This window comes from Doryrhamphus excisus, linkage group LG6 (genome assembly GCF_037039965.1).
Source record: "Doryrhamphus excisus strain RoL-2023G ecotype Guam linkage group LG6, RoL_Dexc_Guam_v1.1, whole genome shotgun sequence".
NCBI lineage: Eukaryota > Metazoa > Chordata > Actinopteri > Syngnathiformes > Syngnathidae > Doryrhamphus > Doryrhamphus excisus.
Genome location: NC_136362.1, coordinates 5,639,877 through 5,667,493, shown reverse-complemented (window position 1 = coordinate 5,667,493; position 27,617 = coordinate 5,639,877). Strand labels below are relative to the sequence as shown.

At 46.0% G+C, this 27,617-nt stretch overlaps 1 protein-coding gene across 11 annotated transcripts in view; it reads left to right on the top strand.

The window, feature by feature from the left end:
- celf2 (cugbp, Elav-like family member 2) overlaps positions 1-27,617 on the top strand; it is a 124,028-nt gene that overhangs the window by 76,702 nt on the left and 19,709 nt on the right. For all 11 annotated transcript variants that reach the window (XM_078791246.1, XM_058069384.2, XM_058069387.2 and 8 more), the window contains 3 exons: positions 9,726-9,922; positions 19,196-19,278; positions 26,508-26,556. In XM_078791246.1, coding sequence (XP_078647372.1) covers positions 9,745-9,922; positions 19,196-19,278; positions 26,508-26,556 — 310 coding nt within the window. In that variant the 5' untranslated portion in view covers positions 9,726-9,744. The remainder of the gene's footprint in view (positions 1-9,725; positions 9,923-19,195; positions 19,279-26,507; positions 26,557-27,617) is intronic.

The following is a 27,617-nucleotide window of genomic DNA, read 5'->3' as shown; positions in this document are numbered from 1 at the left end:
TCCTGGGCTTTCATCCATTCTGCTCTCATTTGGGAAGCGTGCCGGCTTGCAATCGATGAAGGTCCCAATTAGGGACGCCCGCCTCACCTCGGCCGCCGTAATGATGCTTTTCCCGCTTCTTGTTTTGTTTCCACATCAAAGGAAGCGTCCCGCCGCCATTTAGCCGCTACAGTTTGTTTGCTCGTTAGCTTTAGCACGTGGCATCTGGATCAAAGCGGCTTGGGGTGGGGGTGGCGACTGGGGGCAAATTAGCAGACGACGTGTTCGCGGCTCATCAGCAGCGCTTCGGATGCTGGACGTTATTACGAGCGCTTGTGACGGTTGTCTGCGAATGGGCGTGGCCTGGACCTGTGATCGGCAGCCATTGTGGCGGCGGCAGCCCGAGACGAGCAGGCCTGGTCTCCGTCAGGGCTTTTTTGATTGACAGATACGCGCACGTTAGTGACACACACACGCGTCCACCAAAGTTGGCGTTTTATTTTAATGGCTTCACCTCTGCTGGTAAACAACGACCATCACAACTTATTGAGCGACACTCGCGTGTGTGTGTGTGTGTGTGTGTGTGTGTGTGTGCGTGTGTGTGCACGCGCATGTGTGTGTGTGCCTGAGGCAGTGCGTGTTCCTGTTCAAACATGCACACACACACAGATGCTCAAAGCCAAATCAAATCTCAGCTGGTCACACTGAAGGCTTGCACACACACACACACACACACACACACCCACACACACACACACACACACACACACCCCCCACACACACACACACTGACAGCAAACAGTGACACAGCAGCAGCAGCTAGCGTTAGCCTCCATGATTCCCCCTCAGCAGAGCACGCCTGTCACCCCGCGCCTAGCTTAGCGTCTCCATCTGCAAAGGATTAGCATGCAGCGCTAGCTAGCGCTACCACTTCTGACGATGCGCCTCAAGCGTCCACGGGGGAGACGCACACGCTCCCATGCAGTGTGTGTGTGTGTGTGTGTGTGTGTGTGTGTGTGTGCACACGCTCAGGATGCTAAGCAGATATTTACTGTACAGCAGAATTGGTACTTAAGCTCCACCTCCTTCCATGAAGGCCACGCCTACAACCTGCAGCCTGGGGATGTCAACAAGGAACGTAAACATGGCCGACAACCATGCTAAGACTTGACAACCGGACTGGAACTGCTCAAAGACTCGATAGGACAGCTGTTGGCGGGTTGTCTTGGACTCTCACTCAAGCCGACTTCATCGGTTTGTGCTCCGATTCCGGATAGGACAGCTCTACAACCGGATAGGACACCTTGGGTCTTTGTTAGGGTTGTCGGAGATGTTCTCCTTCTTGTCCAAGCAGGTGTCACCAGTGCATGCTTGAAGACTGGGTAGGACAGCTCAAAGACTCGATAGGACAGCTCTATCTATCTATCTATCTATCATCCCAGCAGGCGTCATCGGTGCATGCTTGATGACTAGATAGGACAACTCCTGTTGACTAAGTAGGACAGCTCTGGCTTGCATTCTGGTTGTTATAGAAGATCTTTCATATGGCAGGCTTCATGCTCAAACACTGGATAGGACAGCTAAACGTTTAGATAGGACAGTCTAGTCTGTGTTTGGGTTGTCTTTGAAGACGTTTCCCCTCTTGTCAGTTCTTGCTTGATGACCAGATAGGACAGCTCCTTTCATTTTGGATGGAACAGGTGGAGTTTTTGTACGGGTTGTCTTGGATGACGTTCCGCCTCTCATCCAAGCAGGCTTCACCAGTTCATGCTGATGGACTAGTAGCTGTCCTATCTGGTATCTATCAATGCAATAGCATGTATGAAGGAATGTATGTGGAAGAGATAAGTAGGTAACATACGTAAGTCAGTCTCACGTCTCTCTTGCCTCGTCCTCCTTCCGCTACTTCATTCCACTCCATCAGTCCCCCCCCCACCCCCCCCCCCGTGTGTGTGAGATGGGGGTGTCCCGGGGGTGTTTCAGTCCTGGCGGCCGCTACGTCTTCCTCCTCGTCGTCCTCGCTGCTGAGGCGTCGCTTTGCGTCTCACCTGAGCCCCAGTTTAATTTGTGCCCTCCATCACACAAATGCAGAGAGTGCCGGGTCGCTGCGTCGACGTGTTTAATGCGCTTTAGCGTACGCCGACGGGGGCCTCCTCCGCGGGAATCATTACACGGGCGACACGATGGAGGCGCTTCCTGCCGCCAGCGTGCAGGTGTGTGAGGGACAAAAATCCATGCCTATTAAGCTTGACAAAGCACCGAGGATTCTCACTATTGATCCTTCATTGGCGCCACGCCGCAGCGCTAGCTAGCTAGCTAGCTAATCACACAGGAAGTCACTTCAGAGGCCCTCTGCTTTATTTACCACTAGCAAAGCGAGGGGTTTGGCTTGGTGTTGGAGGGCTAGGTTGGTGTTGGAGGGCTAGGTTGGTGTTGGAGGGCTAGGTTGGTGTTGGAGGGCTAGGTTGGTGTTAGAGGGTTGGCTTGGTGTTGGAGGGCTAGGTTGGTGTTAGAGGGCTAGGTTGGTGTTGGAGGGCTAGGTTGGTGTTAGAGGATTAGGGTTGGTTTTAGAGGATTAGGGTTGGTTTTAGAGGATTAGGGTTGGTGTTAGAGGGCTAGGGTTGGTTTTAGAGGGCGAGTTTGGTGTTAGAGAGAATCATAGGAGAGCCAAGATGGCCGCCCAGGTTGGTAACCTTGGCTGGTCTATTCATAGTCTGCTAATTAGAGCGGGATCTTTGCTCATTAACAGGCCGTCCCCTGGCTTCCTTCTCCACGTGCGTGCTCCCAGGACGAGGATGTGGTAGATTGTCCTCCCGTCAGCTCATGGGAACGGTTTGGGAATGCTGGCGGAAGGTTGAGTTCCATCTTTGATTTCCTCACGCTTGTCCGCGGCGTCCCATCAGGAGACGGACGAGACAAGTCGCAATAAAAGTCAGCGTCTGCCTAAAGTGTGGAAAAAGGCGTGACGGGAAGCTGGCATCTTTCCAAAGAAAAGATTCCAGATGCCAGATCCGTGTCTGCCGCGCACGTCAGGACGTGCCAGCCTTCCCGTCGGGGGAGCGGGGGAGGGGAGGGGGTGCAAATTGCAAACATTTGAAAGATGAAGCGAGAACAAGTGATGATGCTGGATGCAGGCCACGCAGCCTTCATCCTCCTCTTCCTCGCTGTCAGACGCAGCGGCGTGGATGACGTAAGAGAGATGCTTCATGGAACATTTAGAGGAGTGCGGAGCAGACAGGCTTCTCTACACGCCAAACACGCCGCTTGCGCTCGTGTGTGTTCTCGTGGAGCTAAAATGCCAGGTCGGCGTGGAAATGTGACAGCGCGCCGCTAAAAATAGCTTCCTCTTTAGCGCGGCACAAACACGCCGCATTCCTGACGACTGGGAAGTGCAGCGGAACAAACAATGGATGTCACACTCGGAGCGGACGGCGGACGGCAGACGGCGGACGGCCTCCCATTTGGAGCGTATGTCCTCCCATTCACAAATATACAAATAATACATACATACGTATACATTTGGTCTTCTACACAAATAATCATCAAATATGCTGTATATCTAAAAAATAAAATATTTGACAGTGTACAATAAACTATATACTATAGTATATACTATACACTATATATATAACTATATACTTTACAAATTTCTTCACTGAGGGACCAATAAAGGCATATCTTAATCTTAATCTTATACATGTAGATTTATTTTACATGCAATGAAAAATAGAATAAATATATGGATTGTAAAACAATGTTTCCTGAAATAAGGAATTTTTTACATTCCAAAATAGAAATATTAAAACAATGACAAATATACACTATATATTTTTACACTGTAACATAATATATATTCAAAATTGACTTTTTACATGACCAATTTTATATATATAACACTCAAAATTAAAATATATAAAATACGAAATATATATATTTTTACACTCTAAAATACATACAAATATATACATTTTACAAAAATGTTTTTTCACACTGTAAATAAAATACATATCAAAAATGCAAATAAACAAAATATATTTTATATATTTAAAATATTTACAAAATATATTTTTTCTACTCTAAAGTACAATATATAATTATAAAAAAAATATTAATTTATTTATTTTTATGCTGTAAAATAAAATATATTAGTATATATTTTTACATTTTTTTTTCTGCCATTTTCCCTATTTTTTTCCTATTGTTTTCCATTTTTTGTCCCAGGAATGGAAGCCTCATCCATGCCACTAGGAATGGAGGAGTGCGAGTAGTCCCCACAAGACGCTAATGTTGGTATTTATGGCAGGAGACAGCAGAATGAATGATGCGTTAGCAAGTGGCTACGGGGTGTGTTAGCAAGCGGCTACGTGGTGTGTTAGCAAGTGGCTACGTGGTGTGTTAGCAAGCGGCTACGGGGTGTGTTAGCAAGTGGCTACGGGGTGTGTTAGCAAGTGGCTATGGAGTGTGTTAGCAAGCGGCTACGTGGTGTGTTAGCAAGTGGCTACGTGGTGTGTTAGCAAGCGGCTACGGGGTGTGTTAGCAAGTGGCTACGGGGTGTGTTAGCAAGCGGCTATGGAGTGTGTTAGCAAGCGGCTACGTGGTGTGTTAGCAAGCGGCTACGGGGTTCTTTAGCAAGCGGCTACGGGGTGTGTTAGCAAGCGGCTACAGGGTGTGTTAGCATGCGGCTATGGAGTGTGTTAGCAAGTGGCTACGTGGTGTGTTAGCAAGCGGCTACGGGGTGTGTTAGCAAGCGGCTACAAGGTGTGTTAGCAAGCGGTCCTGTTAAGCATTATGTGTTCATCTGCATGTGCCAAATGTATTTGTGGCGGCCTGAATGTATTTGTGGTGGGCCACAACTTGTGACGTCATTATGTTGTGGTTACACTTCTCGTCTATGTGTGTGTGTATGTGTGTGTGTGTGTATGTGTGTGTGTGCACATCTGGGCCCCCAACACACGCCACCAGCATATGTCAACATATGCCCCCCCCTTAAGGACTGTTGAACACAACACCGTTGCCCTCCTGACTGGCATGACGCACGCAAGGGGGGGGGTGAGGATGCCATAAAGACGGGAAAAGAGAGGATTCCTGCGATCCACACACACAGACCCCCACAGACCCCCACAGACCCCCACAGACCCCCAGAGTGAGGAGCATATTGAGCCATCTGTCGTGCAGCTAATTGCTATGCATGACAATGTTTTTCCGAGCCATAAAGCCTAATGAAAACGAGCGCCCCGCCCGCCCTTAATACGCCTTCATGTTATCACGCTATCCCCCCCCCCACCCCCCAGCCCCCGCCCTCCACCTGTACCTCGTTATCGGCTTCAGGATTCAGGACGCCCCCTCCCCTCTCCCCAAGTGGACCTGAGACCTTCTCTTTCTTCTTAACTGCTTCCAGCAGGCTAGGATAGGATAGGCCAGCCTAAGTTGACTAGATAGGACAGCTCTGGTCTTGGCTTGTTGGGGTTGTCTTAGAAGATCTTCCACTGGTCATTTAAAGACTTAAAGGCTGGATAGTGTGGACCTCGTTGACTAGATAGGACAGCTCTAGTATTTGTTTGGATTGTCTTAGAAGATGATGAAGATGATAGGACAGCTAAAGTTGACTAGATAGGACAGCTCTGGTCTTGGCTTGTTGGGGTTGTCTTAGAGTTGTCTTAGAAGATCTTCCACTGCTCATTTGGCAGACTTAAAGGCTGGACAGTGTGGACCTTGTTGACTAGATAGGACAGCTCTAGTATTTGTTTGGATTGTCTTAGAAGATGATGAAGATGATAGGACAGCAAAAGTTGACTGGATAGGACAGCTCTCGTATTTGTTTGGATTGTCTTAGAAGATGATGAAGATGATAGGACAGCAAAAGTTGACTGGATAGGACAGCTCTCGTGTTTGTTTGGATTGTCTTAGAAGGTGATGAAGATGATAGGACAGCTAAAGTTGACTAGATAGGACAGCTCTAGTATTTGTTTGGATTGTCTTAGAAGATGATGAAGATGATAGGACAGCTAAAGTTGACTGGATAGGACAGCTCTCGTATTTGTTTGGATTGTCTTAGAAGATGTTTTACTTTTCATCCGAACAAGCTTCATTAGTTCATGCATGATGACTAGATAGGACAGCTACAGTTGACTTTAGTATTTATTTGGCTCTGTCGCTCATCCAGTTTATGCTAAGAGACTGGATAGGACAGCTCTAGTATTTGTTTGGATTGTCTTAGAAGATGATGACAGGATAGGACAGCTAAAGTTGACTAGATAGGACAGCTCTAGTATTTGTTTGGATTGTCTTAGAAGATGATGACAGGATAGGACAGCTAAAGTTGACTAGATAGGACAGCTCTAGTATTTGTTTGGATTGTCTTAGAAGATGATGACAGGATAGGACAGCTAAAGTTGACTAGATAGGACAGCTCTAGTATTTGTTTGGCTCCGCCGCTCATCTATTTTATGCCAAGAGACCGGATAGGACAGCTCCCAGCTGACGAGGTTTTCATGTCCCCCACTGATGGCGGCTCCCCGTAACGTTCCGGATGGGAAACATCTTCCTCGTACTGGCGTGTGTGCGTCCTCATTAGCGAGCTCGTTAGCGCGGCGCTAGCAGCTTCATCGGCTGCTGTGACATTTGTCTGATGCTTCCTCCTCCGTGTAACCATGGCAACAGCTCATGTGTACATATGGCTGTACAGTAGTGGATGCTCGTGGAAGGTGGGCGGAGTTTGTGTGTGAAGTTGGTGAAGTTGAAGCGGGGGCCGCGGGGGCCGCGGGGGCCGCGGGGGCCGCGGGTGATGCAACACCTTCTGATGTGTTGGTCTCTCTTTGCCCCAAAAGGGCGTCTTCCGCACCAAGCCCCTCCCAGCATGCCTTGAGGGCGCTTGAACGGGCGTTGTTATGTTTTTATCTGAGCTAAACTTACCTGGAAAGATTTCTAAAGAGTTGTAAATATGTCCTGGCGGCTTTGTCATAGTTATTAATAGTTATTAATAACCATATTCATATTGACTTTCAACTTTCTTCTGCAATTCTGTTTGGAATATTTGGACTTTATTTATATTGTTTCTCATAATATTATTATTCTTATTCTTACTATTATTAATTATTACTTATTATTATATTATCATTACTTTTTATTATCAACTTATTTCCCCCAAATTATTATTTTTGTTTGGTTTCTCATCATATTCCGACTGTTTGGTGTTGAATATTTCCACTTTATGCCACTAAAATTACATCATTTTCCCCTATTTACATTTTATTCTGATTACATTTGAGCTGGTTTTCTATTTCTTTTTTGTTTTTTTTGTAATGATAATTTATTGCCATAATTGTCTTGTTATGCTTCTCATAATATTACAACTTTAAAAAAAAAACAGCCTATTATTTTTGTCTTTAATATTCTCGCTTGATGCGACTCCATGATGATATTTTTCCTTATGATACAAACTATAAATACATGTAACATGTATAAATATAATATAAATACAACATGTATAAATATAATATAAATACAACATGTATAAATATAATATAAATACAACATGTATAAATATAATATAAATACAACATGTATAAATATAATATAAATACAACATGTATAAATATAATATAAATACAACATGTATAAATATAATATAAATACAACATGTATAAATATAATATAAATACAACATGTATAAATATAATATAAATACAACATGTATAAATACAATATAAATACAACATGTATAAATATAATATAAATACATGTAACATGTATAAATATAATATAAATACATGTAACATGTATAAATACAATATAAATACAACATGTATAAATATAATATAAATACAACATGTATAAATATAATATAAATACAACATGTATAAATACAATATAAATACAACATGTATAAATATAATATAAATACATGTAACATGTATAAATATAATATAAATACATGTAACATGTATAAATACAATATAAATACAACATGTATAAATACAATATAAATACAACATGTATAAATACAATATAAATACAACATGTATAAATACAATATAAATACAACATGTATAAATATAATATAAATACATGTAACATGTATAAATACAATATAAATACAACATGTATAAATATAATATAAATACATGTAACATGTATAAATATAATATAAATACATGTAACATGTATAAATACAATATAAATACAACATGTATAAATATAATATAAATACAACATGTATAAATACAATATAAATACAACATGTATAAATACAATATAAATACAACATGTATAAATACAATATAAATACAACATGTATAAATACAATATAAATACAACATGTATAAATACAATATAAATACAACATGTATAAATACAATAAATACTATGACTTTTTCTTCCTTCTTCTCGGAATATTTGGACTTTATTCTTGTGGAATGACTGCTGATATTTGTTGCCGTTGTTGTCCTGTTCAATGATGTCTTTGGAGTGGGCCCGCGGGCCGCACTTTGGATGGCAAACACCCACCCACCTCGGCCGTGGGCGTGATGGCGGCCACATTCACGGCGTTACGGCCAAGCATTGCGAGAGGAAGATGGGGGGTTGCGAGGGGAGAGCATTCTCTTTCCGACTTAATCCTGGCCCCCGGACACACACACACAACACACAACACACACACACACACACACACACCTTCCAGGGGTGAAGCTCGTCATTGTGTCTTCTTGGCGAGTGAATGGCGGCGCGGGCACAGGGCGGCCTGTCATGGCTGCTCTGACAACAATGAGGGATTGTCTGCACACACACACACACACACACACACACACACACACACACACAACGACCCAGTCTCAGTCGTCGCCTCGGCGGCAGGCGATGTGTCGGCCATGTTAGTGAGCATGGTTAGCGTACGTTTATCGGACATGTCCTTTAAGTCCTTTAAAGACTTTGGCGTCTCCGCCGAGCGCCTGGGCTCCTTCTGCAGAAGATGGATGAGCCGCGCCGAAAGGTTTGAACGTTTCCTCTTTTCCTTAAAAGCCCCGCCTCCCCCTGGCCGCTGAGCTTCGTGGGTCAGCGCCGGCGGGTTCTGTTTAGACAGATAATGTTCCCGCTCTTTAGAGGACAGGAAAGTGGAGCAGAAAGTGTCTTCCTCCATCTTGGACCCACGGCCTGTGTGTTTGTCTGAGCGCGCATGAACACGTGTGTGGGACGAGATAACACACACACACACACATACACACACACACACACACACACACACACATACACACACACATACACACACACACACACGCCCCACATGTGCAGCTGTTAGCGGGCCGTGTCCCATCTGAGGACGCGTGACCTCATCCTTCACGCCACGCTGGCCACAGCTGTCATGCCGACCCAATACTTTTGTTTGAGATGGCGTGTCATCATGAATAATAATAATAATAATAATAATAATAATAATAATGACTATGTAGTATTATGGAAAATGAAATGAAGAATAAAAACTAAAATCATGAGTTAGTGTGGAGGAGCAATGGCACCACAATGGGAGGTGTATGCTAACCTTTGCTGATGTTGTTTTGTCTTATGATGATGATGATGATGAAGAGCACGGCCATGCTTGTGTAATCGCTGCCTTCAATTAGCAGTACTAATGCAGTAATCATGTACTGCAGTAACAGTAATGCCAGTAACGCTCCCCAAGGGAAGTACTTTTACTTTGAAGGAGCCCAGGCGCCTCTAAAAAGCGTCCTTTCTTCCTTCCTCCCGCATGGCAGCAACGGCACGGCTGGGAAGATGAACGGCGCTCTGGAGCATTCGGACCAGCCCGACCCGGACGCCATCAAGATGTTTGTGGGCCAGATTCCTCGCTCCTGGTCGGAGAAGGAGCTGAAGGAGCTCTTCGAGCCGTACGGCGCCGTCTACCAGATCAACATCCTGAGGGACCGCAGCCAGAACCCACCCCAGAGCAAAGGTACGCAAAGCTCCTTCCTGCCTTCTTTCCTCAACCTCTGCCCTGCTACACCAGTGGTACACCAGTGGTACACCAGTGGTACACCAGTAGTACACCAGTGGTACACCAGTGGTACACCAGTGGTACACCAGTGGTACACCAGCGGTACACCAGTAGTACACCAGTAGTACACCAGTGGTACACCAGTGGTACACCAGTGGTACACCAGCAGTACACCAGTGGTACACCAGTGGTACACCAGCAGTACACCAGTAGTACACCAGCACTACACCAGTAGTACACCAGACTTGGTGTACTTGGAAGTACTGTATGTCAGGACCTTGGGGTCTTTGGTTTGTACAAACGTGGCATCAATGAATACATGAATCAATACAAGAGTGGATGCATGACTCAACTAATAAATACATGAATGGATGAATGACTACATGAATGAATGGATGAATGCATAAGCACTTGAATACATAAGTGACTACATGAATGAATGAATGAATGAATGAATGAGTGAGTGAGTGAGTGAGTGAGTGAGTGAGTGAGTGAGTGAGTGAGTGAGTGAGTGAGTGAGTGAGTGAGTGAGTGAGTGAGTGAGTGAATGAATGAATGAATCCATGATTGAATGGATACGTGAATGAATGAATAATGAATGAATGACTACATGAATGAATACATTAATGAATGAATACATGATTGAATGACTACATGAATGAATGAATACATGATTGAATGACTACATGAATGAAGGACTACATCAATGAATACATGAATGAACAAATACATAAGTGAAGGACTACATCAATGAATACATGAATGAACAAATACATAAGTGAAGGACTAAATGAATGAATACATGAATGAACGAATACACAAGTGAATGACTACATGAATGAATGAATGAATACGTGATTGAATGACTACATGAATGAAGGACTACATGAATGAATACATGAATGAACAAATACATTAGTGAATGACTACATGAATGAATGCATGAATGAATGAATACATGATTGAATGATTACATGAATGAATGAATACATGAATGAACGAATACATAAGTGAATGACTACATGAATGAATGACTACATGAATGAATGAATACATGATTGAACAAATACATAAGTGAATGACTACATGAATGAATACATGATTGAATGACTACATGAATGAATGACTACATAAAAGAATAAATGAATGAATGGATGAATGAATGAATGAATACACGAATGAACGAATACATAAGTGAAAGACAACATGAATGAGTGAATGAGTGAATGAATGGCCCATGTAAAGGCATTGCCGTGGGTCTGGTGGGTCAGGTGGGTCTGGTGGGTCTGGTGGGTCTGGTGGGTCTGCTGGGTCTGGTGGGTCTGGTGGGTCTGGTGGGTCAGGTGGGTCTGGTGGGTCTGGTGGGTCTGGTGGGTCTGCTGGGTCTGGTGGGTCTGGTGGGTCTGGTGGGTCAGGTGGGTCTGGTGGGTCTGGTGGGTCTGGTGGGTCAGGTGGGTCTGGTGGGTCAGGTGGGTCTGGTGGGTCAGGTGGGTCTGGTGGGTCTGGTGTTTGATGTGTTTGTCTGACTAAGGAGGAGGAGCGATTGCATCCAAGCATTTAGCCTGAAAGAAGAATATGATATGATAGGATATGATAAGAATAATATACTGTACTAGCCAATAGCCAATCAGCTACTGAGTCCGCTTGGCCTGGGTGGCCTGCGTTGCCGTGGCAACACCAGCAGTTAAACAATGGCCCAACCGCAGACTGACAGCAGAAAGGCACGGCGCCGCCCCGAGTGGGCCGTCCCGTCCGTTTCACGGGCGAGTGAAGGTAAAGGCGCGTAATGACCGGAGCGAAGGAGCATTCGGGGCAGCGTGCCACCACAAAGCTCCTCCTTGGTCGCTGTGTCGGGCCGCCGCCTTTGACGAACACGACAATGGCCACAAAACGCCTCCGTGTGAACATGGCGGGGTGGGCGGGCAGCCCGAGGAGGGAGCGGGAGACGTGACGGCTTCATCCGAGCGGAAAAGCTCCGAAGTGATGGCGGAACATCAAGACGACGAGTCGGCCAGCGACGCATCCAACGAGACCAGCAGACGCGGCGGCGAGCTCGCTCATCGCTTTAGCCAAATTTCCCAGAAGTCAAAGCGACTCTTAAAGGCAGCGGCTGAGGAGCACAACGCGGAAATCCTCCAATCGGATCACACACCAACCGGTGGAAGACTTCCTGCATCCACTCGATAGGACGTCTTTGCCTATGTCTCACCAACTTTTCACTTCCTGGACCCAAAAGTACACAAGTTGGCAGGATGCGGACGTACGGAGATGCTAGCTTCCATTTATACTGTAGACGCTGCTAAAGATTGTACTTCACTTTGTACTGTACAATAGAAACTAGATAGGACAGCCGGAGTCAGTGTCAGACTAAGTAGGACAGTGCTAGCTTGAGTCCAACTGGATAGGACAGCTTTACTCTAGGTAGGAAATGTCATACATTTAGTTTGAGTCAGACTACATAGGACAGCTCTAATCTGTGTCCAACTAGATAGGACAGTCCTCGTGTGAGTCAGACTAGATAGGACAGAAAGGAAAGCTATACGTCTGCTATCAGAGCAGGCTTAGTCCCTTTATGCTAAAGACAAGATAGGACAGCTTTACTCTAGGTAGGAAATATCATACATTTAGTTTGAGTCAGACTACATAGGACAGCTCTAATCTGTGTCCAACTAGATAGGACAGCCCTAGTGTGAGTCAGACTAGATAGGACAGAAAGGAAAGCTATTGGTCTGTTTCAGAGCAGGCTTAGTCCCTTTACGCCAAAGACAAGATAGTCCATCTCTATTCTGATAGTGACTAGATAGGACAACCCTAGTCCGTGTCAGACTAGCAAGGCAGCTAAGTCATACTAGATAGGACAGACTGACTGGCTGGCTCAGAATAGATGGATCCTATCTAGTCTTTGAGCATAAGCTGATGAAGCCGTCCTAGCTAGTCCCATTCTGCCCGGAGTCAGCTGACTTCCTATTTCCTGCGTCTTCCTTGTTCCTGTCGGAGTGACGGCGTCCGCCTCGGAGCGTTTAAGGAGGAAATGTAGCGTTTGATTGAGCTCTTATTGGCCTTGTTACCGCCAGCCTGCAGCGCCGTCCTCGTCTCCGCCGCCTGCCCTCATCTGCACCCGACCCACGCCGACACCTACAGTAATTCCGGCGGTGACGGCGAGGTCCTCGTCTCGCTCTGTTTACCTTAAATCCGCGACGGCGACGCCAGGAAAGGTCAGTCTCGGTCAATCGGAGCTGTGTCGCTGTGACCCCTCCCCCCTCCGCCTCTTTTATTGGTGGCGGCGGTTTGTTTGTATTTGCAAAGAAAACACTCGCCATGCAGCCCGCCCACTACCGGAACAGCAAGATGGCTTCCAGGAAGTAGGAATGAATGGGAACTTCCTCTGCACACCGAAAACCGCATTAGCCACCTTGAAGGGTCCAGCTGGCTGAATGTACCCAGATACGGTGCACCTTGCTGGGCCACAGCAGGTGCCTTGTCCCCTCTGCACTCTGGTTCTCCTGATGGTAGTCATGTGCTGCTCGTCATGTCGTCATGTTTGATTTGGACAAATCAAATCAATGAAATCCTCATTTCTCCCAGTTCTTCTGGTCTCACAGCAACTGTGGTGCGTTCAAGGACTTCCAAACAAAGTATTTGCTCGGCGGAAAAAGACTATCAGTGAAGCCTAAAGACATAAAAGTGAGGGTTGTTTTTTATTCATTCATTCATTTTTTACCGCTTATCCTCATGAGGGTCACAGGCGTGCTGGAGCCTATCCCAGCTGTCTTTGGAGGAGAGGCGGGGTCCACCCTGGACTGGTGGCCAGCCAATCCCAGGGCACATATAGACAAACAACCATTCACACTCACATTCATACCTATGGACAATTTGGAGTGGCTAATTAACCTAGCATGTTTTTGGAATGTGGGAGGAAACCGGAGTACCCGGAGAAAAGCCACGCATGCACGGGGAGAACATGCAAACTCCACATAGAAGGTGGGATTGAACTCGGGTCTCCTAGCTGTGAGGCCTGCGCTCTAACCACTCAACCACTGTGCAACCGGTTATTTTTTTTACATATGTTGTAATTATTATGAGCGTTTTTTCCGAATGATTAGCCACTTTGGATGAATGGAATGTCTTTTCCCCGAAATCCTCCTTCCTTTCATGGCTGGTCACTCGTGGTCACGCTGACCGATGGCTTCAGGAACGCCGTTTCATGGGTTTGGGTTTCATGTTTGTGGCCGCGGTCGTCAGCCATCACCGCTGGGAGGGCTCCCTTCGGGCTGACGAGAGAGCGCCCTCAAAAATCCATACGCACATCGGCTAGTGTCACCCCCCGCCCCCGCCCCCACCCTGTGCCTGTGTATGCTGGAAACTTAAGAAAACACTTGACTTTCCTTTAATGGGGTGTTGTTTGTCAGCCCTGCAGCCACGCATCCCTTCAGCCATGCTGCACATTGACCCAGGTCTGTGTGTGTGTTTGTGTGCGTGTGTGTGCGTGTGTGTGTGTTTATGCTGACTGGAGCGGTCCTGGGAATTGCGTGGCACCGCTGTTGGTTTAATGTGTTTGGAGTTAATAACCTGATGAGGCGGCGGGCGAGTGAGAAATGGAGCAATTTGGTGTTTTTTCTTCTTCTTCTTGTTGTGTTTTGTCTTTTTGCGTGTATGGAGAGAGATAGATTTGGATGGAGGAGAAGATAAAGAGCGAGTGAGACAAAGAGAGCCAGAGGGGTAAACACAAAACGGTCCACGATCCTGAGTGTGTGTGCGTGTGTGTGTGTGTGTTTTGGCAGGGGACACATTGTGTCATTTATCTTAATGATCCAGGCTGCCCGCATGCACGCAGCAGAAGAAGTTTAATGTCTTCATTAACACGCATGAAGCGAGTTAAAGGCCCGCAGAGCCTCCTCGCCCAAATCGCCGCCGATAGCCGACACGCACGCCCGCGAGGGGAGAACGGCTGAGCCTTTAAGACCCAAGCAATCAAACGCAGATCATCAGCGTTGTATTGTTGGCTAGCGTTGGCTTCTTCATGCTGGGGTGACGCTAGCCGTTTGAAATTAGCGTATTAGCATCCGAATGTAGCCTTAAGATGGTCGTTTGGCTATGCTAGCATAGTTTCCAGGACGAGGTTGAATTCCATACTTCTTTGGCCCCATGTCGGGTTGTTTGAGTCAGCAATTTTCTGCTACAGATGACTTTCTTTTGTGTAATATTGTACCCAAAACACAAAGTATTTGGGGAATATTTTTTTTTTGGTATTTTGATTTTACATCCAGTTTGTTATGTGTAATATTATAATATTCTATCAAAACAGAAAATATATTTTTATATTTTATTGTTCAAAAAAACTAATATTTGTGGAATTGTTTACTTTTTTATTATTATTTTTTTGTATTTGTATTTATTTGTTTATTTATTATTATATGAAAACACAGAAAATATTTGTTTGTTCTTTTTATTTGTTTTTTTTCTTTTATGGAGTAATGTGTAACCGTGTAATACTATGTGTAATATAATGGAAAAACAGTACCCCCCCCATTCATTCCAATGACGGAGACACGTTTAGTTGGCGGGAAAAAGAGCGTTCAGGTAGCAGCCGCTGGGCGCCGGCAGCAGTAATTGCAGCAGTTTAGGTGGGAGTGCACGCTGGAGGGGGTCAAGGGAAGGGGAGCATAGTCTACCTCGGGGGGGGGTGAGCCCCTGTAACACCCCCGACTTGGCTCTTTTAATAAACCATGCCTCCTTCCTGCTGGGCCAAAGGCCACCGCTACTCCTGCTCCCTCTCACACGTCTGCCATCTTTGGAACTCAAGCTCTTCTCCTCCAGACGTGGTCCAAACTACATCCTCTTGACCCCGTCTGCAGGTTCCTGGACCGGGGGCCAGGGAAAGAACCAGATCCTGGTGAAAAGAAATAGTCTAGTGAGGTTCTTGGCTTCCTGGAAACTTCTCCACTCGCTGTTGCTTTGCTGCTTCTGCTTCCGCTGTGTCCAAAATTTGGGATGCTTCCGTTGTGTCCAAAATTTGGGATGCTTCCGTTGTGTCCAAAATTTGGGATGCTTCCGTTGTGTCCAAAATTTGGGATGCTTCCGTTGTGTCCAAAATTTGGGATGCTTCCACTGTGTCCAAAATTTGGGATTCTTCCACTGTGTCCAAGATTTGGGATGCTTCCGTTGTTTCTAAAATTTGGGATGCTTCCGTTGTTTCTAAAATTTGGGATGCTTCCGCTGTGTCCAAAATTTAAGATGCTTCCGTTGTTTCTAAAATTTGGGATGCTTCCGCTGTGTCCAAAATTTGGGATGCTTCCGCTGTGTCCAAGATTTGGGATGCTTCGGTTGTCTCCAAGATTTGGGATGCTTCCGTTGTGTCCAGGATTTGGGATGCACGTTTTCCAGGGTTGTTTGGCTAAAAGTCAAAGTCAAGTCAAGTAAGTGAGTAAGTGGCAGGCAGCCTTTGGGCTCTTTTGCCATCAAACCAGCCACAAGGTGGCAGAAGTGCCTTTGAGCTGGGCAGGGATCGTCATGGAAACACGTGCACACACACACACACACACACACACAGTTCAGTTCCAAATGGGAAAACTTACATTTGTAAATACATGGTTATTTTGTATTTTGGTATACAACAGCAAGATATTTTTTAGTCGGGAGCTGATATTTTCCTGAAACTACCTGTGTTCTGCTGATGATGAAAGAACGGAAAAAGGAAGGAAGCCGCTTTCTTTTCTGCTGGAAGACGGAAGTCTGGTCTTTCTTTTGGTGGGTTCCATGTTGTGGTATCCGTGGGACGCAATGAAAGATCTGAAGGTCAATGTTTTGCATTTGGGAGCCTGTCAATGTTCTCCCACCTTCATCTTTCCAACCAGTCCAATGTTTGCTTGGCGGTCCCTGCAGGTGGAATTGGACCCCACTAGTAGGCAAGAATTTGGAATGGAAGTGTGTGTGTGTGTGTGTGTGTAGCAGGGAATGTGTGTCCAATGGGCCGCCGCCCAGCCTGCAGGTAACAGCAGAAAAGACACACAAGACGAATGCAGAACACTGAGTCATGCTAGCGTGTCACCCACCGCAAACAGTGCTGGGTCAAGGTTATTATGGGATGTTTGCATGCAAATAAGATGAGCCGGGATGCTCTTAAAGTGCAGGAGCTGCGTGTGTGTATGTGTGTGTGTGTGTGTGCAGACTCTTAAGCAGCTGCACGGCGTGTGTGTGCGTGTGTGTGCGTGCGTGTGAGTGTGTGTGAGGTCCATTCCTCCACACGTTGATCCTCATCTTGACAGCCCACCACCTGGGACCGTCCGCCCCACGTCCGGCTCCGCCACGGGGATCACAACACACACACACACAAAAGAATACACAACACGAGTCTTCCACTCGACAATAAACGCTGTCAGAATCGCTAATGCTAACTCCAAAGGCTAGCCCCCCTTTCTGTTTACAAATATGCAAAAAGTCCTAAAACAACACAAGACTACTGGATCCCCAGCGTAGATCTTCAAGGATGAAAGATCTGGTGCGGCTGAATCTTTTATTATTGATGCCTTGCTCTAAACGCCATCTTCTTTACACCATTTTATATATATATATACTATATACACATATTAGAATTTTTAGAATATTAGAATTTCATAGTATAGAATATCATAGTACATAATATAATTTATTTTATAAATATAAATATGGGAATAACAATAATAATAAATAATATATATTCATTCATTCATTCATTCATTTTCTACCGCTTTTTCCTCACATTCATAATATAATATATATACATATATCACATACTATATAGTATAACAAGTTAGGATGTAATAATACATTACACATTCGAATTTCAATATCATAGTACATAATATAATTTATTTTATAAATATAAATAATGGGAATAATATAATAATAATAATAAATATATATCAATATATTAATAATATTATATATACATATATATATAACATACTATATAGTATAACAAGTTATTATGATGTAATAATACATTACACATATTAGAATTTCAATATCATAGTACATAATATAATTTATTTTATAAATATAAATAATGGGAATATAATAATAATAATAAAAAATATATATAAATAATATAATATGTATCTGTACTGTACCCTGACACTCATATTACCCGAGATAATAAAGAGAGAAAATAAGACAATAAAAATATTCAACACGCTAACCCCCTTCTAATTACATCATTAGAGCCCTCTATACGTGAGATAACAGCCCTATAGTCACTCCTATGACCCAACATGGTAGACATAATAAGATATAAGATTGTAGATATGGCATATTTCCGTACAGTACTTCCTGTGGTGGCTATTATGTCATGAGTGTAACATGAGTGACACCTAGTGGTCGGTATAGAATGCTACATCCCATCACGCCGTCTTTGAATGCGTCTTGTGAGTGCCTCATGTTTGGAGATGACTTGTGTTCATTCACGTGAAGTGGCGCCATGAAAAGGTGGCGTGAAGGAGGCGAGTGGGGAGTGGGGAGTGGCGGTGGCGGCGGCGGTGGCGGCGGCGGTGGCAGCGGCGGTGGCGGTGGCGGTGGCGGTGGCGGCGGTGGCGGTGGCGGCGGCTGAGCGGCGTGACAGGTGACCTACATGGAATAAATAGCGAGCTTTTGACACAGAGAGGCTGTCAGTCACGCCGCTCTTATCTCGACGCCTTCCGCTGCAAAGATGCTCCAGTCCAGGCAGGTGCTCCACTTGGCGCCTCAGGAAGACGTCACCACGCCGCTCGTCACGCCACGGAAACGCCCGGCACGTGGCCAAGTGTTCAATAGACCCCCCCCCCCCTTTGGGGACGCTGTGGAACCGCCATCCATTACGCTCCCAGCCTCATCATAGGGACTCGGGGACCGGGATGCTAAAGCCGCTCCAGATGCTTGAGAGACACGCCGAGGGGGCCCCCCGTCACCGGGGTCCGTGTCTGCGATACGCTCGACAAAACCGCCGGCAAACCGCCAGCCTACACCCCCCACCCCCCATGCTGCCTCTGTTTACTTCTTTGACGAAGAATTCCCTTACACAATCCGCCCCACTCAGCACACCTGGAACAGGAAGTGGAAGACCGGCGGGAGGTCTCACTCGGACAGATATTTCCCAAGCAGAGTTTGGTGTAAGATGCTAGAAGAAGAGAATGTTATTTTAGTAAATCATAACCCCGGTACATGATCATAATAATTGATGACCCCCCACCCCCCACCCCCCCCCCGTGTCTCCTCCAGGCTGCTGTTTTGTTACCTTTTACACCAGGAAAGCTGCCCTGGAAGCCCAGAATGCACTTCACAACATCAAGACCTTAACAGGGGTGAGTGGATGCTCTTCTTCTTCCTCTTCTTCTTCTTTTCCATCTCTTTTTCTTCCTTTTCTTCTTCTTCTTTCTCTTCCTCTTCCTTCTTCCTCTTCTTCCATCTTTTCCTTCTAGTTGTCTTTTTCTTTTCCTTCTCCATCCTCTAACGTCACGCCTCCGGCAGCAGCATTCCCCCCTGGGGGGGTGGCTTGTGGGGCGCGTGCACGTGCGTGTGCATGTGCCAAAGCGACTCGCCGGATGACGGATAGTTGAGGGCCGTTCAAGTGGCGTTTAAGTGTGAGCGTATGTTTTCCTGACGGCGCTCGGGGACGTGCTCGGCGGCCATGAAAGGAAACGCGGCGTGTCTAACGACGCCGCTGCTCTGTCGTTTTCTGATGGCTTTATTGGCTCCGCCCCCCCGGCCAGGGCGGGGTTAGCCGCTTCCACGGATTGGTGGCCTTGCAGTTTGGGAAGTGTTGTTCAGCGCCGAGTCGGAGTGTTAATCGCCGCTGGAATAAGAACGTTAGCTCTGAGCCACTTATCCCACCGTGGAGGTGTGGAAAAGCCCCCCGGGGGGGGGGGGGGGGTGCGGTGGGGGGGGGGGCATATTGCAGCGCTATCAGGATTACGGCGACATGAAATCACCTTCTTCTACACTTCAGCATCCCAGCTTCCCCTGCGGCCATTCCTCCTCTTCCTCCTTGCCTTTTGAATTCAGCCAATAATCCCGACAGCGGGGGGGGGGGGGGGGTGGGGGGGGTGTCATGGTCCCAGCCAGCCTGCATGTGCGCCTGATGGATTATTTTGGAGGTTTTTTGGAGGTTTTCTATGATGAATGCAAGCGTGGAGGAGCGATTGCAATGCAGTCGGCTGTGCACGTGCACGAGTGCACCCCGAAAGTAACGGTGGGCAGCCCCCCCGAAAACTCAATGCCTTTACTCTGTTAGTTTTTTAGCACGCCAAAGGGCGAGTAGAAGCGCGGGAAGACGCACACGGTCGTGCCAAATGAGCGGCGAGGTGGAGGAGTGGAGCGCTGCGGAGCGCTGCGGTTCCATGGAGGCAAAGCAATAGACGGGGACCCCAGTTATTGACTCCTCCCCTCCGCCGCTTGTCAAAAGCCCGTAGAGCAACGTTGGTCTTGGCGCCGGCAAGGATGGAGGCGGAGCTGTCGGGACTTTTTATAAAGCCGTCTTTAGACGCCAGCACGTACGTCTCCACTTCCTGCTCGTCTTTATTTAGCCTTCCTGTCACGTTAGCGTAATTATGCATGAAAATGGATTTATTGTTTTGTAATGGGATCACAACAGAAGGTTCCCGACATGGATTTGTACGTGACCGCCCGCCACCAGTGGGTTTGGGGCGACTCCTAGCGGCCCCCTGCTGCTGTTCCTGCATCCACCCATCATCCATCCATCCATCCTTCCATCCATCCATCATCCTTCCATCCATCCATCTGTCATCCATCCACCCTTCCATCCATCATCCACCCATCATCCATCCATCCATCTATCATCCATCCACCCTTCCATCCATCATCCACCCATCATCCATCCATCCATCATCCTTCCATCCATCCATCATCCTTCCATCCATCCATTCTTCCATCCATCATCCATCCTTCCATCCATCATCCACCCTTCCATCCATCATCCACCCATCATCCATCCATCCATCCATCCATCATCCACCCATCATCCATCCATCCATCCATCCATTATCCATCCATCCATCCATCCATCACCCTTCCATCCATCCATGCATCCATCCATCATCCATCCATCCATCCATCCATCCATCCATCCATTATCCATCCATCCATCCATCACCCATCAACCATCCATAATATTTGATTTATCTATTATATTTATTTTCTATTTCACTATGTTTAATAATGTTATAATTATTATATTATATATTAAACTTTTTATTCATATTTCATATTAATAATAATAATTAATTAATAATTGAATATTTCCAATATATTATCTATGATTTTGTATGTTAATATTATGTCTATATTTTACATCCAATCTTCCTATGTTTTATTTATGTGAATCAGAGCCCCCCCTTTAGAGTCGGGGGGGGGAAGTGGGGGGGTATCGCCCTTGTGGTGGAGCGCTGAGGCCTCCTCCATCTAACAGCCAGGACGCCCGGCGAGGACGACACGGACACACGCTTCCTGTCACATGAGGCTTTTTTCCACTAAATTGAAGTCTTTCATTAGCGGCTGACAGATGTCTAAATGGCACCCCCCCCCACACCCCCCCCTCACTCCCCCGCCCCCAACCCCCCCAGGCGAGGATGGTCGGCATGAAGGGAAGGGCGAGAGGGATGTAGGACGCGTCCTCCTTTGTCCTCCCAAACCAGGATGAAAGGCCTTTGATTGGCGGGCTCTCAAGGAGAGGAGGGGGGGCAGGGGCGGGGGGGGGCGTCCTCCAAGTGGGCGGATCAGAGCGTGATAAGAAGCGGCGAGCTCATTAAACGCCAAAGCAGACCACACACACACGCAGGTCCGCTACCTTTGGTGAGGTCGTTAGCGCCGTCACCAGGATGCTAAGGATGCTAAGGATGCTAAGGATGCTAAGGATGCTAAGGATTCATTCATTCATTTATTCATTCATTCATTCATTCATTCAATCATTCATTCATTCATTCATTCATTGTTGGTCTGTGCACGACGACTACGTAACACGCCTTGCTGTGTGCGTGTGCACGTGTGAGGTTAATTGGCGCGTGCTCACCGACGCGGCGCTAATGTGAGCTAATGTGAGCTAATGTGAGCTAATGTGAGCTAAGTTATTGTAAAGGGTAATTTCCATTAGGAAGTTAGTTGGCTGAAAGTCACACCTGCTTTGCATCAAGGTGTCCTAATGGGCGGAGACCTTCGCCTTTTCCCGCCAAGAGACCACCGGGACGTGTGGGAGCGTTTTTGGGGTGGAGTCCTTTAGCCGTCATGGATGTGGCCACGCCCCCCAGGAACACAACTGCAGTGGCGGCTGGTGGTCATTCATGGACGCCATGCTGGTTTCTTCTTGGCCTTTGGCTGGTCTTTGCAAGACCTGGACCATGTTGGACTCTTCCTTCCTTGGAAGAGGTTGTCCATCCATCCATCATCCATCCATCTATCCATCCATCCATCCATCATCCATTCATCCATCCATCCATCATCCATCATCTATCCATCCATCCATCCATCCATCTATCCATCCATCCATCCTTCCATCCATCATCCATCCATCCATCCATCCATCCATCATCCACCCTTCCATCCATCATCCATCCATCCATCCATCATCCACCCTTCCATCCATCATCCACCCATCATCCATCCATCCATCATCCATCCATCCATCCATCACCCTTCCATCCATTCATCCATCCATCTATCCATCCATCCATCAATCATCCATCCATCCATCCATCCATCCATCTATCCATCATCCATCCTTCATCCATCCATCAATCATCCATCCATCCATCCATCATCCATCTATCCATCCATCAATCATCCATCCTTCATCCATCCATCCATCATCCATCCTTCATCCATCCATTCATCCATCCATCATCCATCCATCAATCATCCATCCATCCATCATCCATCCATCATCCATCCATCCGTCATCCATCCATCCATTGGTGTGATGAGTTCAATACTTGAGATTCTTTCCCACATGAGGACTTTTAGAAGGAAATATTGGATCAGCTCATGGTCCCTGACATCCGACTGGGAAGACCATCTGTTTGACTTTGACCCAGCAGTCCGCCCTCACACACCTTCACTGTGGGTGTGGGTCTGTGTGTGTGTGTGTGTGTGTGTGTGTGTGTATGTGTGTCATGCTGCACTGCTTCCACTTGTGTGTACGTTTGGCTGTTCCTTTCAAGTGCTTATCCTCATTTGGAGGTCATTTCACTGTTTTTAGGAGAGGGTGTCCACCTTTGGCTGTTCCTTTAAATAAGTAGTCCACCTTTGGCTGTTCCTTTAAATAAGTAGTCCACCTTTGGCTGTTCCTTTAAATAAGTAGTCCACCTTTGGCTGTTCCTTTAAATAAGTAGTCCACCTTTGGCTGTTCCTTTAAATAAGTAGTCCACCTTTGGCTGTTCCTTTAAATAAGTAGTCCACCTTTGGCTGTTCCTTTAAATAAGTAGTCCACCTTTGGCTGTTCCTTTAAATAAGTAGTCCACCTTTGGCTGTTCCTTTAAATAAGTAGTCCACCTTTGGCTGTTCCTTTAAATACGTAGTCCACCTTTGGCTGTTCCTTTAAATAAGTAGTCCACCTTTGGCTGTTCCTTTAAATAAGTAGTCCACCTTTGGCTGTTCCTTTAAATAAGTAGTCCACCTTTGGCTGTTCCTTTAAATAAGTAGTCCACCTTTGGCTGTTCCTTTAAATAAGTAGTCCACCTTTGGCTGTTCCTTTAAATAAGTAGTCCACCTTTGGCTGTTCCTTTAAATAAGTAGTCCACCTTTGGCTGTTCCTTTAAATAAGTAGTCCACCTTTGGCTGTTCCTTTAAATAAGTAGTCCACCTTTGGCTGTTCCTTTAAATAAGTAGTCCACCTTTGGCTGTTCCTTTAAATAAGTAGTCCACCTTTGGCTGTTCCTTTAAATAAGTAGTCCACCTTTGGCTGTTCCTTTAAATAAGTAGTCCACCTTTGGCTGTTCCTTTAAATACGTAGTCCACCTTTGGCTGTTCCTTTAAATAAGTAGTCCACGTTTGGCTGTTCCTTGGAAGAGGCTATCTCCACCCACGTTGTGTTTGTCCTGTGACTTAAGACAAGTTGACTTTTCAAAAGCCAATCTCTAAAACAGCCACAGGCTCCAAACGGCCCCTGGCGAGGGGTGTCCATGTTCCTTTAAAGACCAGGACGGTCCTAACGATGGCGCCAGCCGGCTCCCGGCCAACCGTACCGTTCCCAGTGCCTCCTTTCCAGGCCTCGTAAAACCCGAGCGAGCGCACGTAAGCCGAGCTTCAAGCGTCGGAAGACCCGTCACCTCTGACCCTTCACCTCTGACCCTTCACCTCTGACCCGCCGCGGCCTCTGGTGTGACGGCGGCGTGCAGCAGGAGGCTGCGCTTGCTCTTCTGGCTTTGAGGAGCGTGTAATGAATGTCAGGCCGCCCGAGGAGAGCAGCACTGTGGAATTCTGGGACGGTGGAGGAGAGTCCTGCTTTGTCGGAGCTCAGCGGGAGCTCAGCAGATCAAACGTGTCCACCAGAAGCCTCTGGGGGGCAGACCTGGGGGGGATGCTGGAAAACACTTGGGGTGTGTGTGTGTGTGTGTGTGTGTGTGTGTGTGTGTCTAAGAGCGACTGCCGGATGCTGTCATGGCGTTTGGCGAGATGGATTATAACGCCAAGTGACGTGACTCTCCTCCTTTTCACGTGCACGTGCACATGCACACGTGTCATCGTCTTCTTCGTCTGCCTTTGGCGGAATTTGTTCTCTTTAACCTTTGACCCCTGTCCACGCACTTCAAAGGCGCCATTTCTCATTCAGTACATTCCTTCACTGATGATGATGATGATGATGATAACTGTTAAATATCCATCACCTTCATGTTTGATTATTCATGTTATTATTTGCCATACTTCTATCTAATTGCTACAGATTTGCTATTTTTCCAAATATATATTCATTATTATTATCATTATATTTTGTATTTATTGGTTAATATGTCTTTCCAAATGATTATTTGTAATATTACTATGTATTTATTTCAGTGGTATTATTTATCATTGAAATATGTAGCTAGGTATCATATTTGTGAATTATTATTTAATACTTGACACCCTACGTTTTTGTATTTATTTGTAGTTTTTATTTATTAATTACACACCATATTCTTTTTATATTTTATTTCTTGTGTATGAAATATTACTTCAAATTATATCGATTATATTGATCTGTTATTGTATTCTTTGTATGAATATTGGAAATATTCTACTATTGATAACTGACTGAGTATGTCTTATGCTAGTGTACGTATATACTATATACTGTATGTCATACTGTAGTATACTATATTATAGTATCGTGTAGTATAGTGTAGTACAGTATAGATGTGTTTGACTGCGTTGATCCGCAGCCGGGGTGCCAAGGAAGAAGAAGATGTAGCAGAAGGGATCTGGCATGGCCTCCCTCCAAGTCAGCTTTTATTTTGTCAAATGATGGCTGGAATCTCTGCATGCTTTTAACTTGGCGGTCCCTCGTCCATCGCCCCCCCATCCCCAGGCAGACTGTGGAAGTGGTCCAGGAGGGGGGAGGGGGGGGTGATAAGGGAGGTTTGGGATGAAGGTGTGTGATAGAATTGGAAGATCAAAGCCTTCTGTGGTGCTGTGACGGAGCCCACGGCCATGATGGCGAACACACACACACACTCACACACACTCACACACACACACACACACACACACACTCACACACACGCACACTCTTCCAGGGTGCTGGAGTGTGATGGATACAGGACTAGATTTGGAGAATCACTGTCATTCGTCTCCCCGCAGATCAAACGCCGACATAATCCTCCATAAAGGAAGCAGCCGTGGCGGCCAGGCAAAAAAATAGGCACAGAGGGGGCGGGGTTACATCGCATCATCATAAGCCATCAATCATGTTTCATCTCAACACACACACACATTATTATTATTATTATTAGGACTTTATTCCCATATTAGTAGGACTTTATTCCCATAATATTAGGACTTTATTCCCATAATATTAGGACTTTATTCCCATATTAGTACGACTTTATTCCCATAATATTAGGACTTTATTCCCATAATATTAGGATTTTATTCCCATATTATTGGTAAATATTATTGGTCATAATTTTGACTTTATTGCTGTAATATTATATGTTTTTCCTCAAGCTAATTCTCCCAAAATCACAATGTTCTTTTGTTTGTCAATAGTATTCCAGTTGTTTATAGTATTCCAGCTTTATATATATATACGTACATATATAATATTATGAGTTTATGAGCATAAAGCGGGGCTGAAAGCTGAGTGCCCCCCTTGTTGGCAGGAGCAGGAATATGGTCCTCTATGCGTGCTGGAAGTCTGGTCTGGTCTGACGTGGTCTGGTTTGGTCTGGTGTGGTCTGGTTTGGTCTGGTGTGGTCTGGTCTGGTCCGGTGTGGTCTGGTGTGGTCTGGTGTGGTCTGGTCTGGTCCGGTGTGGTCTGGTCCGGTGTGGCGTCCTGGTGGATGTGGTGTTCAGACGTTATCACTGATGCTGTTGTGTGTTGCAGATGCACCACCCCATCCAGATGAAGCCTGCAGACAGTGAGAAGTCTAACGGTGAGTCCACACACACACACACACACACACATCAGTGGTGTGTTTGCATGAAAGTGTGTGTTTGTGTGTGCGTGTGCGTGATGAGAAGAAGGAAAAGAGGACAATACGAGTAGGAATGTAAAGCGTGTGATGAATAATTGAGGCACGTCTGAGGAAGGTCAACCAAAGTTGAATCATTTTGGCCTCGTGATGAACTACCTCCTCCCCTCCCCTCCCCTCCTCCCCCCCGTGGATGCTCTCCTCCACACACACACACACACACACACCTCCTTTCCAAAGTTGTGTGAATTGATTGTACATTCCAGACGTCTCCTGGCGTTTCTTTTCGGCTGCTGAGGAAAGTCCGGCCCTTCCAAGAAAAGCTAGTGAAGACCAGACGGGACGCGTGCGTCGTTCCTTCCGTTCTGCTCAACCATCCTGTCCTTCGTCACCAGCAGACAGCGCACTTTCATTCCGGCCCCGATCCGACAGCTGCCTCAACGGGCTGCCAATAGGAGCGAAAAGTACAAGGGGGGCCCTGCAGGAGGCCTGTGAGCAATGTACTGCATCCAAGCTTAAGCAGCACCCCAACTTAGTATTATGGGCCTGCTACAATATCACAGCAGCTCATCTTAGTATTATGGGCCTGCAACGAAATCGCAGCACCCCCCATCTTAATATTATGGGCCTGCAATGAAATCACGGCACCCCATCTTAATATTATGGGCCTGCAACAAAAGCGCGGCACTCCATCTTAATATTATGGGCCTGCAATGAAATCACGACACCCCATCTTAATATTATGGGCCTGCAACAAAATCACGACACCCCATCTTAGTATTAAGGGTCCTGCTACAATATCACAGCAGCTCATCTTAGTATTATGGGCCTGCAACAAAATCACAACACCCCATCTTAATATTATGGGCCTGCAATGAAATCACGGCACCCCATCTTAATATTATGGGCCTGCAACAAAATCGCAGCACCCCATCTTAATATTATGGGCCTGCAACAAAATCGCGGCACCGCATCTTAGTACTATGGGCCTGCAACACAATCACAGCAGCCCATCTTATCAT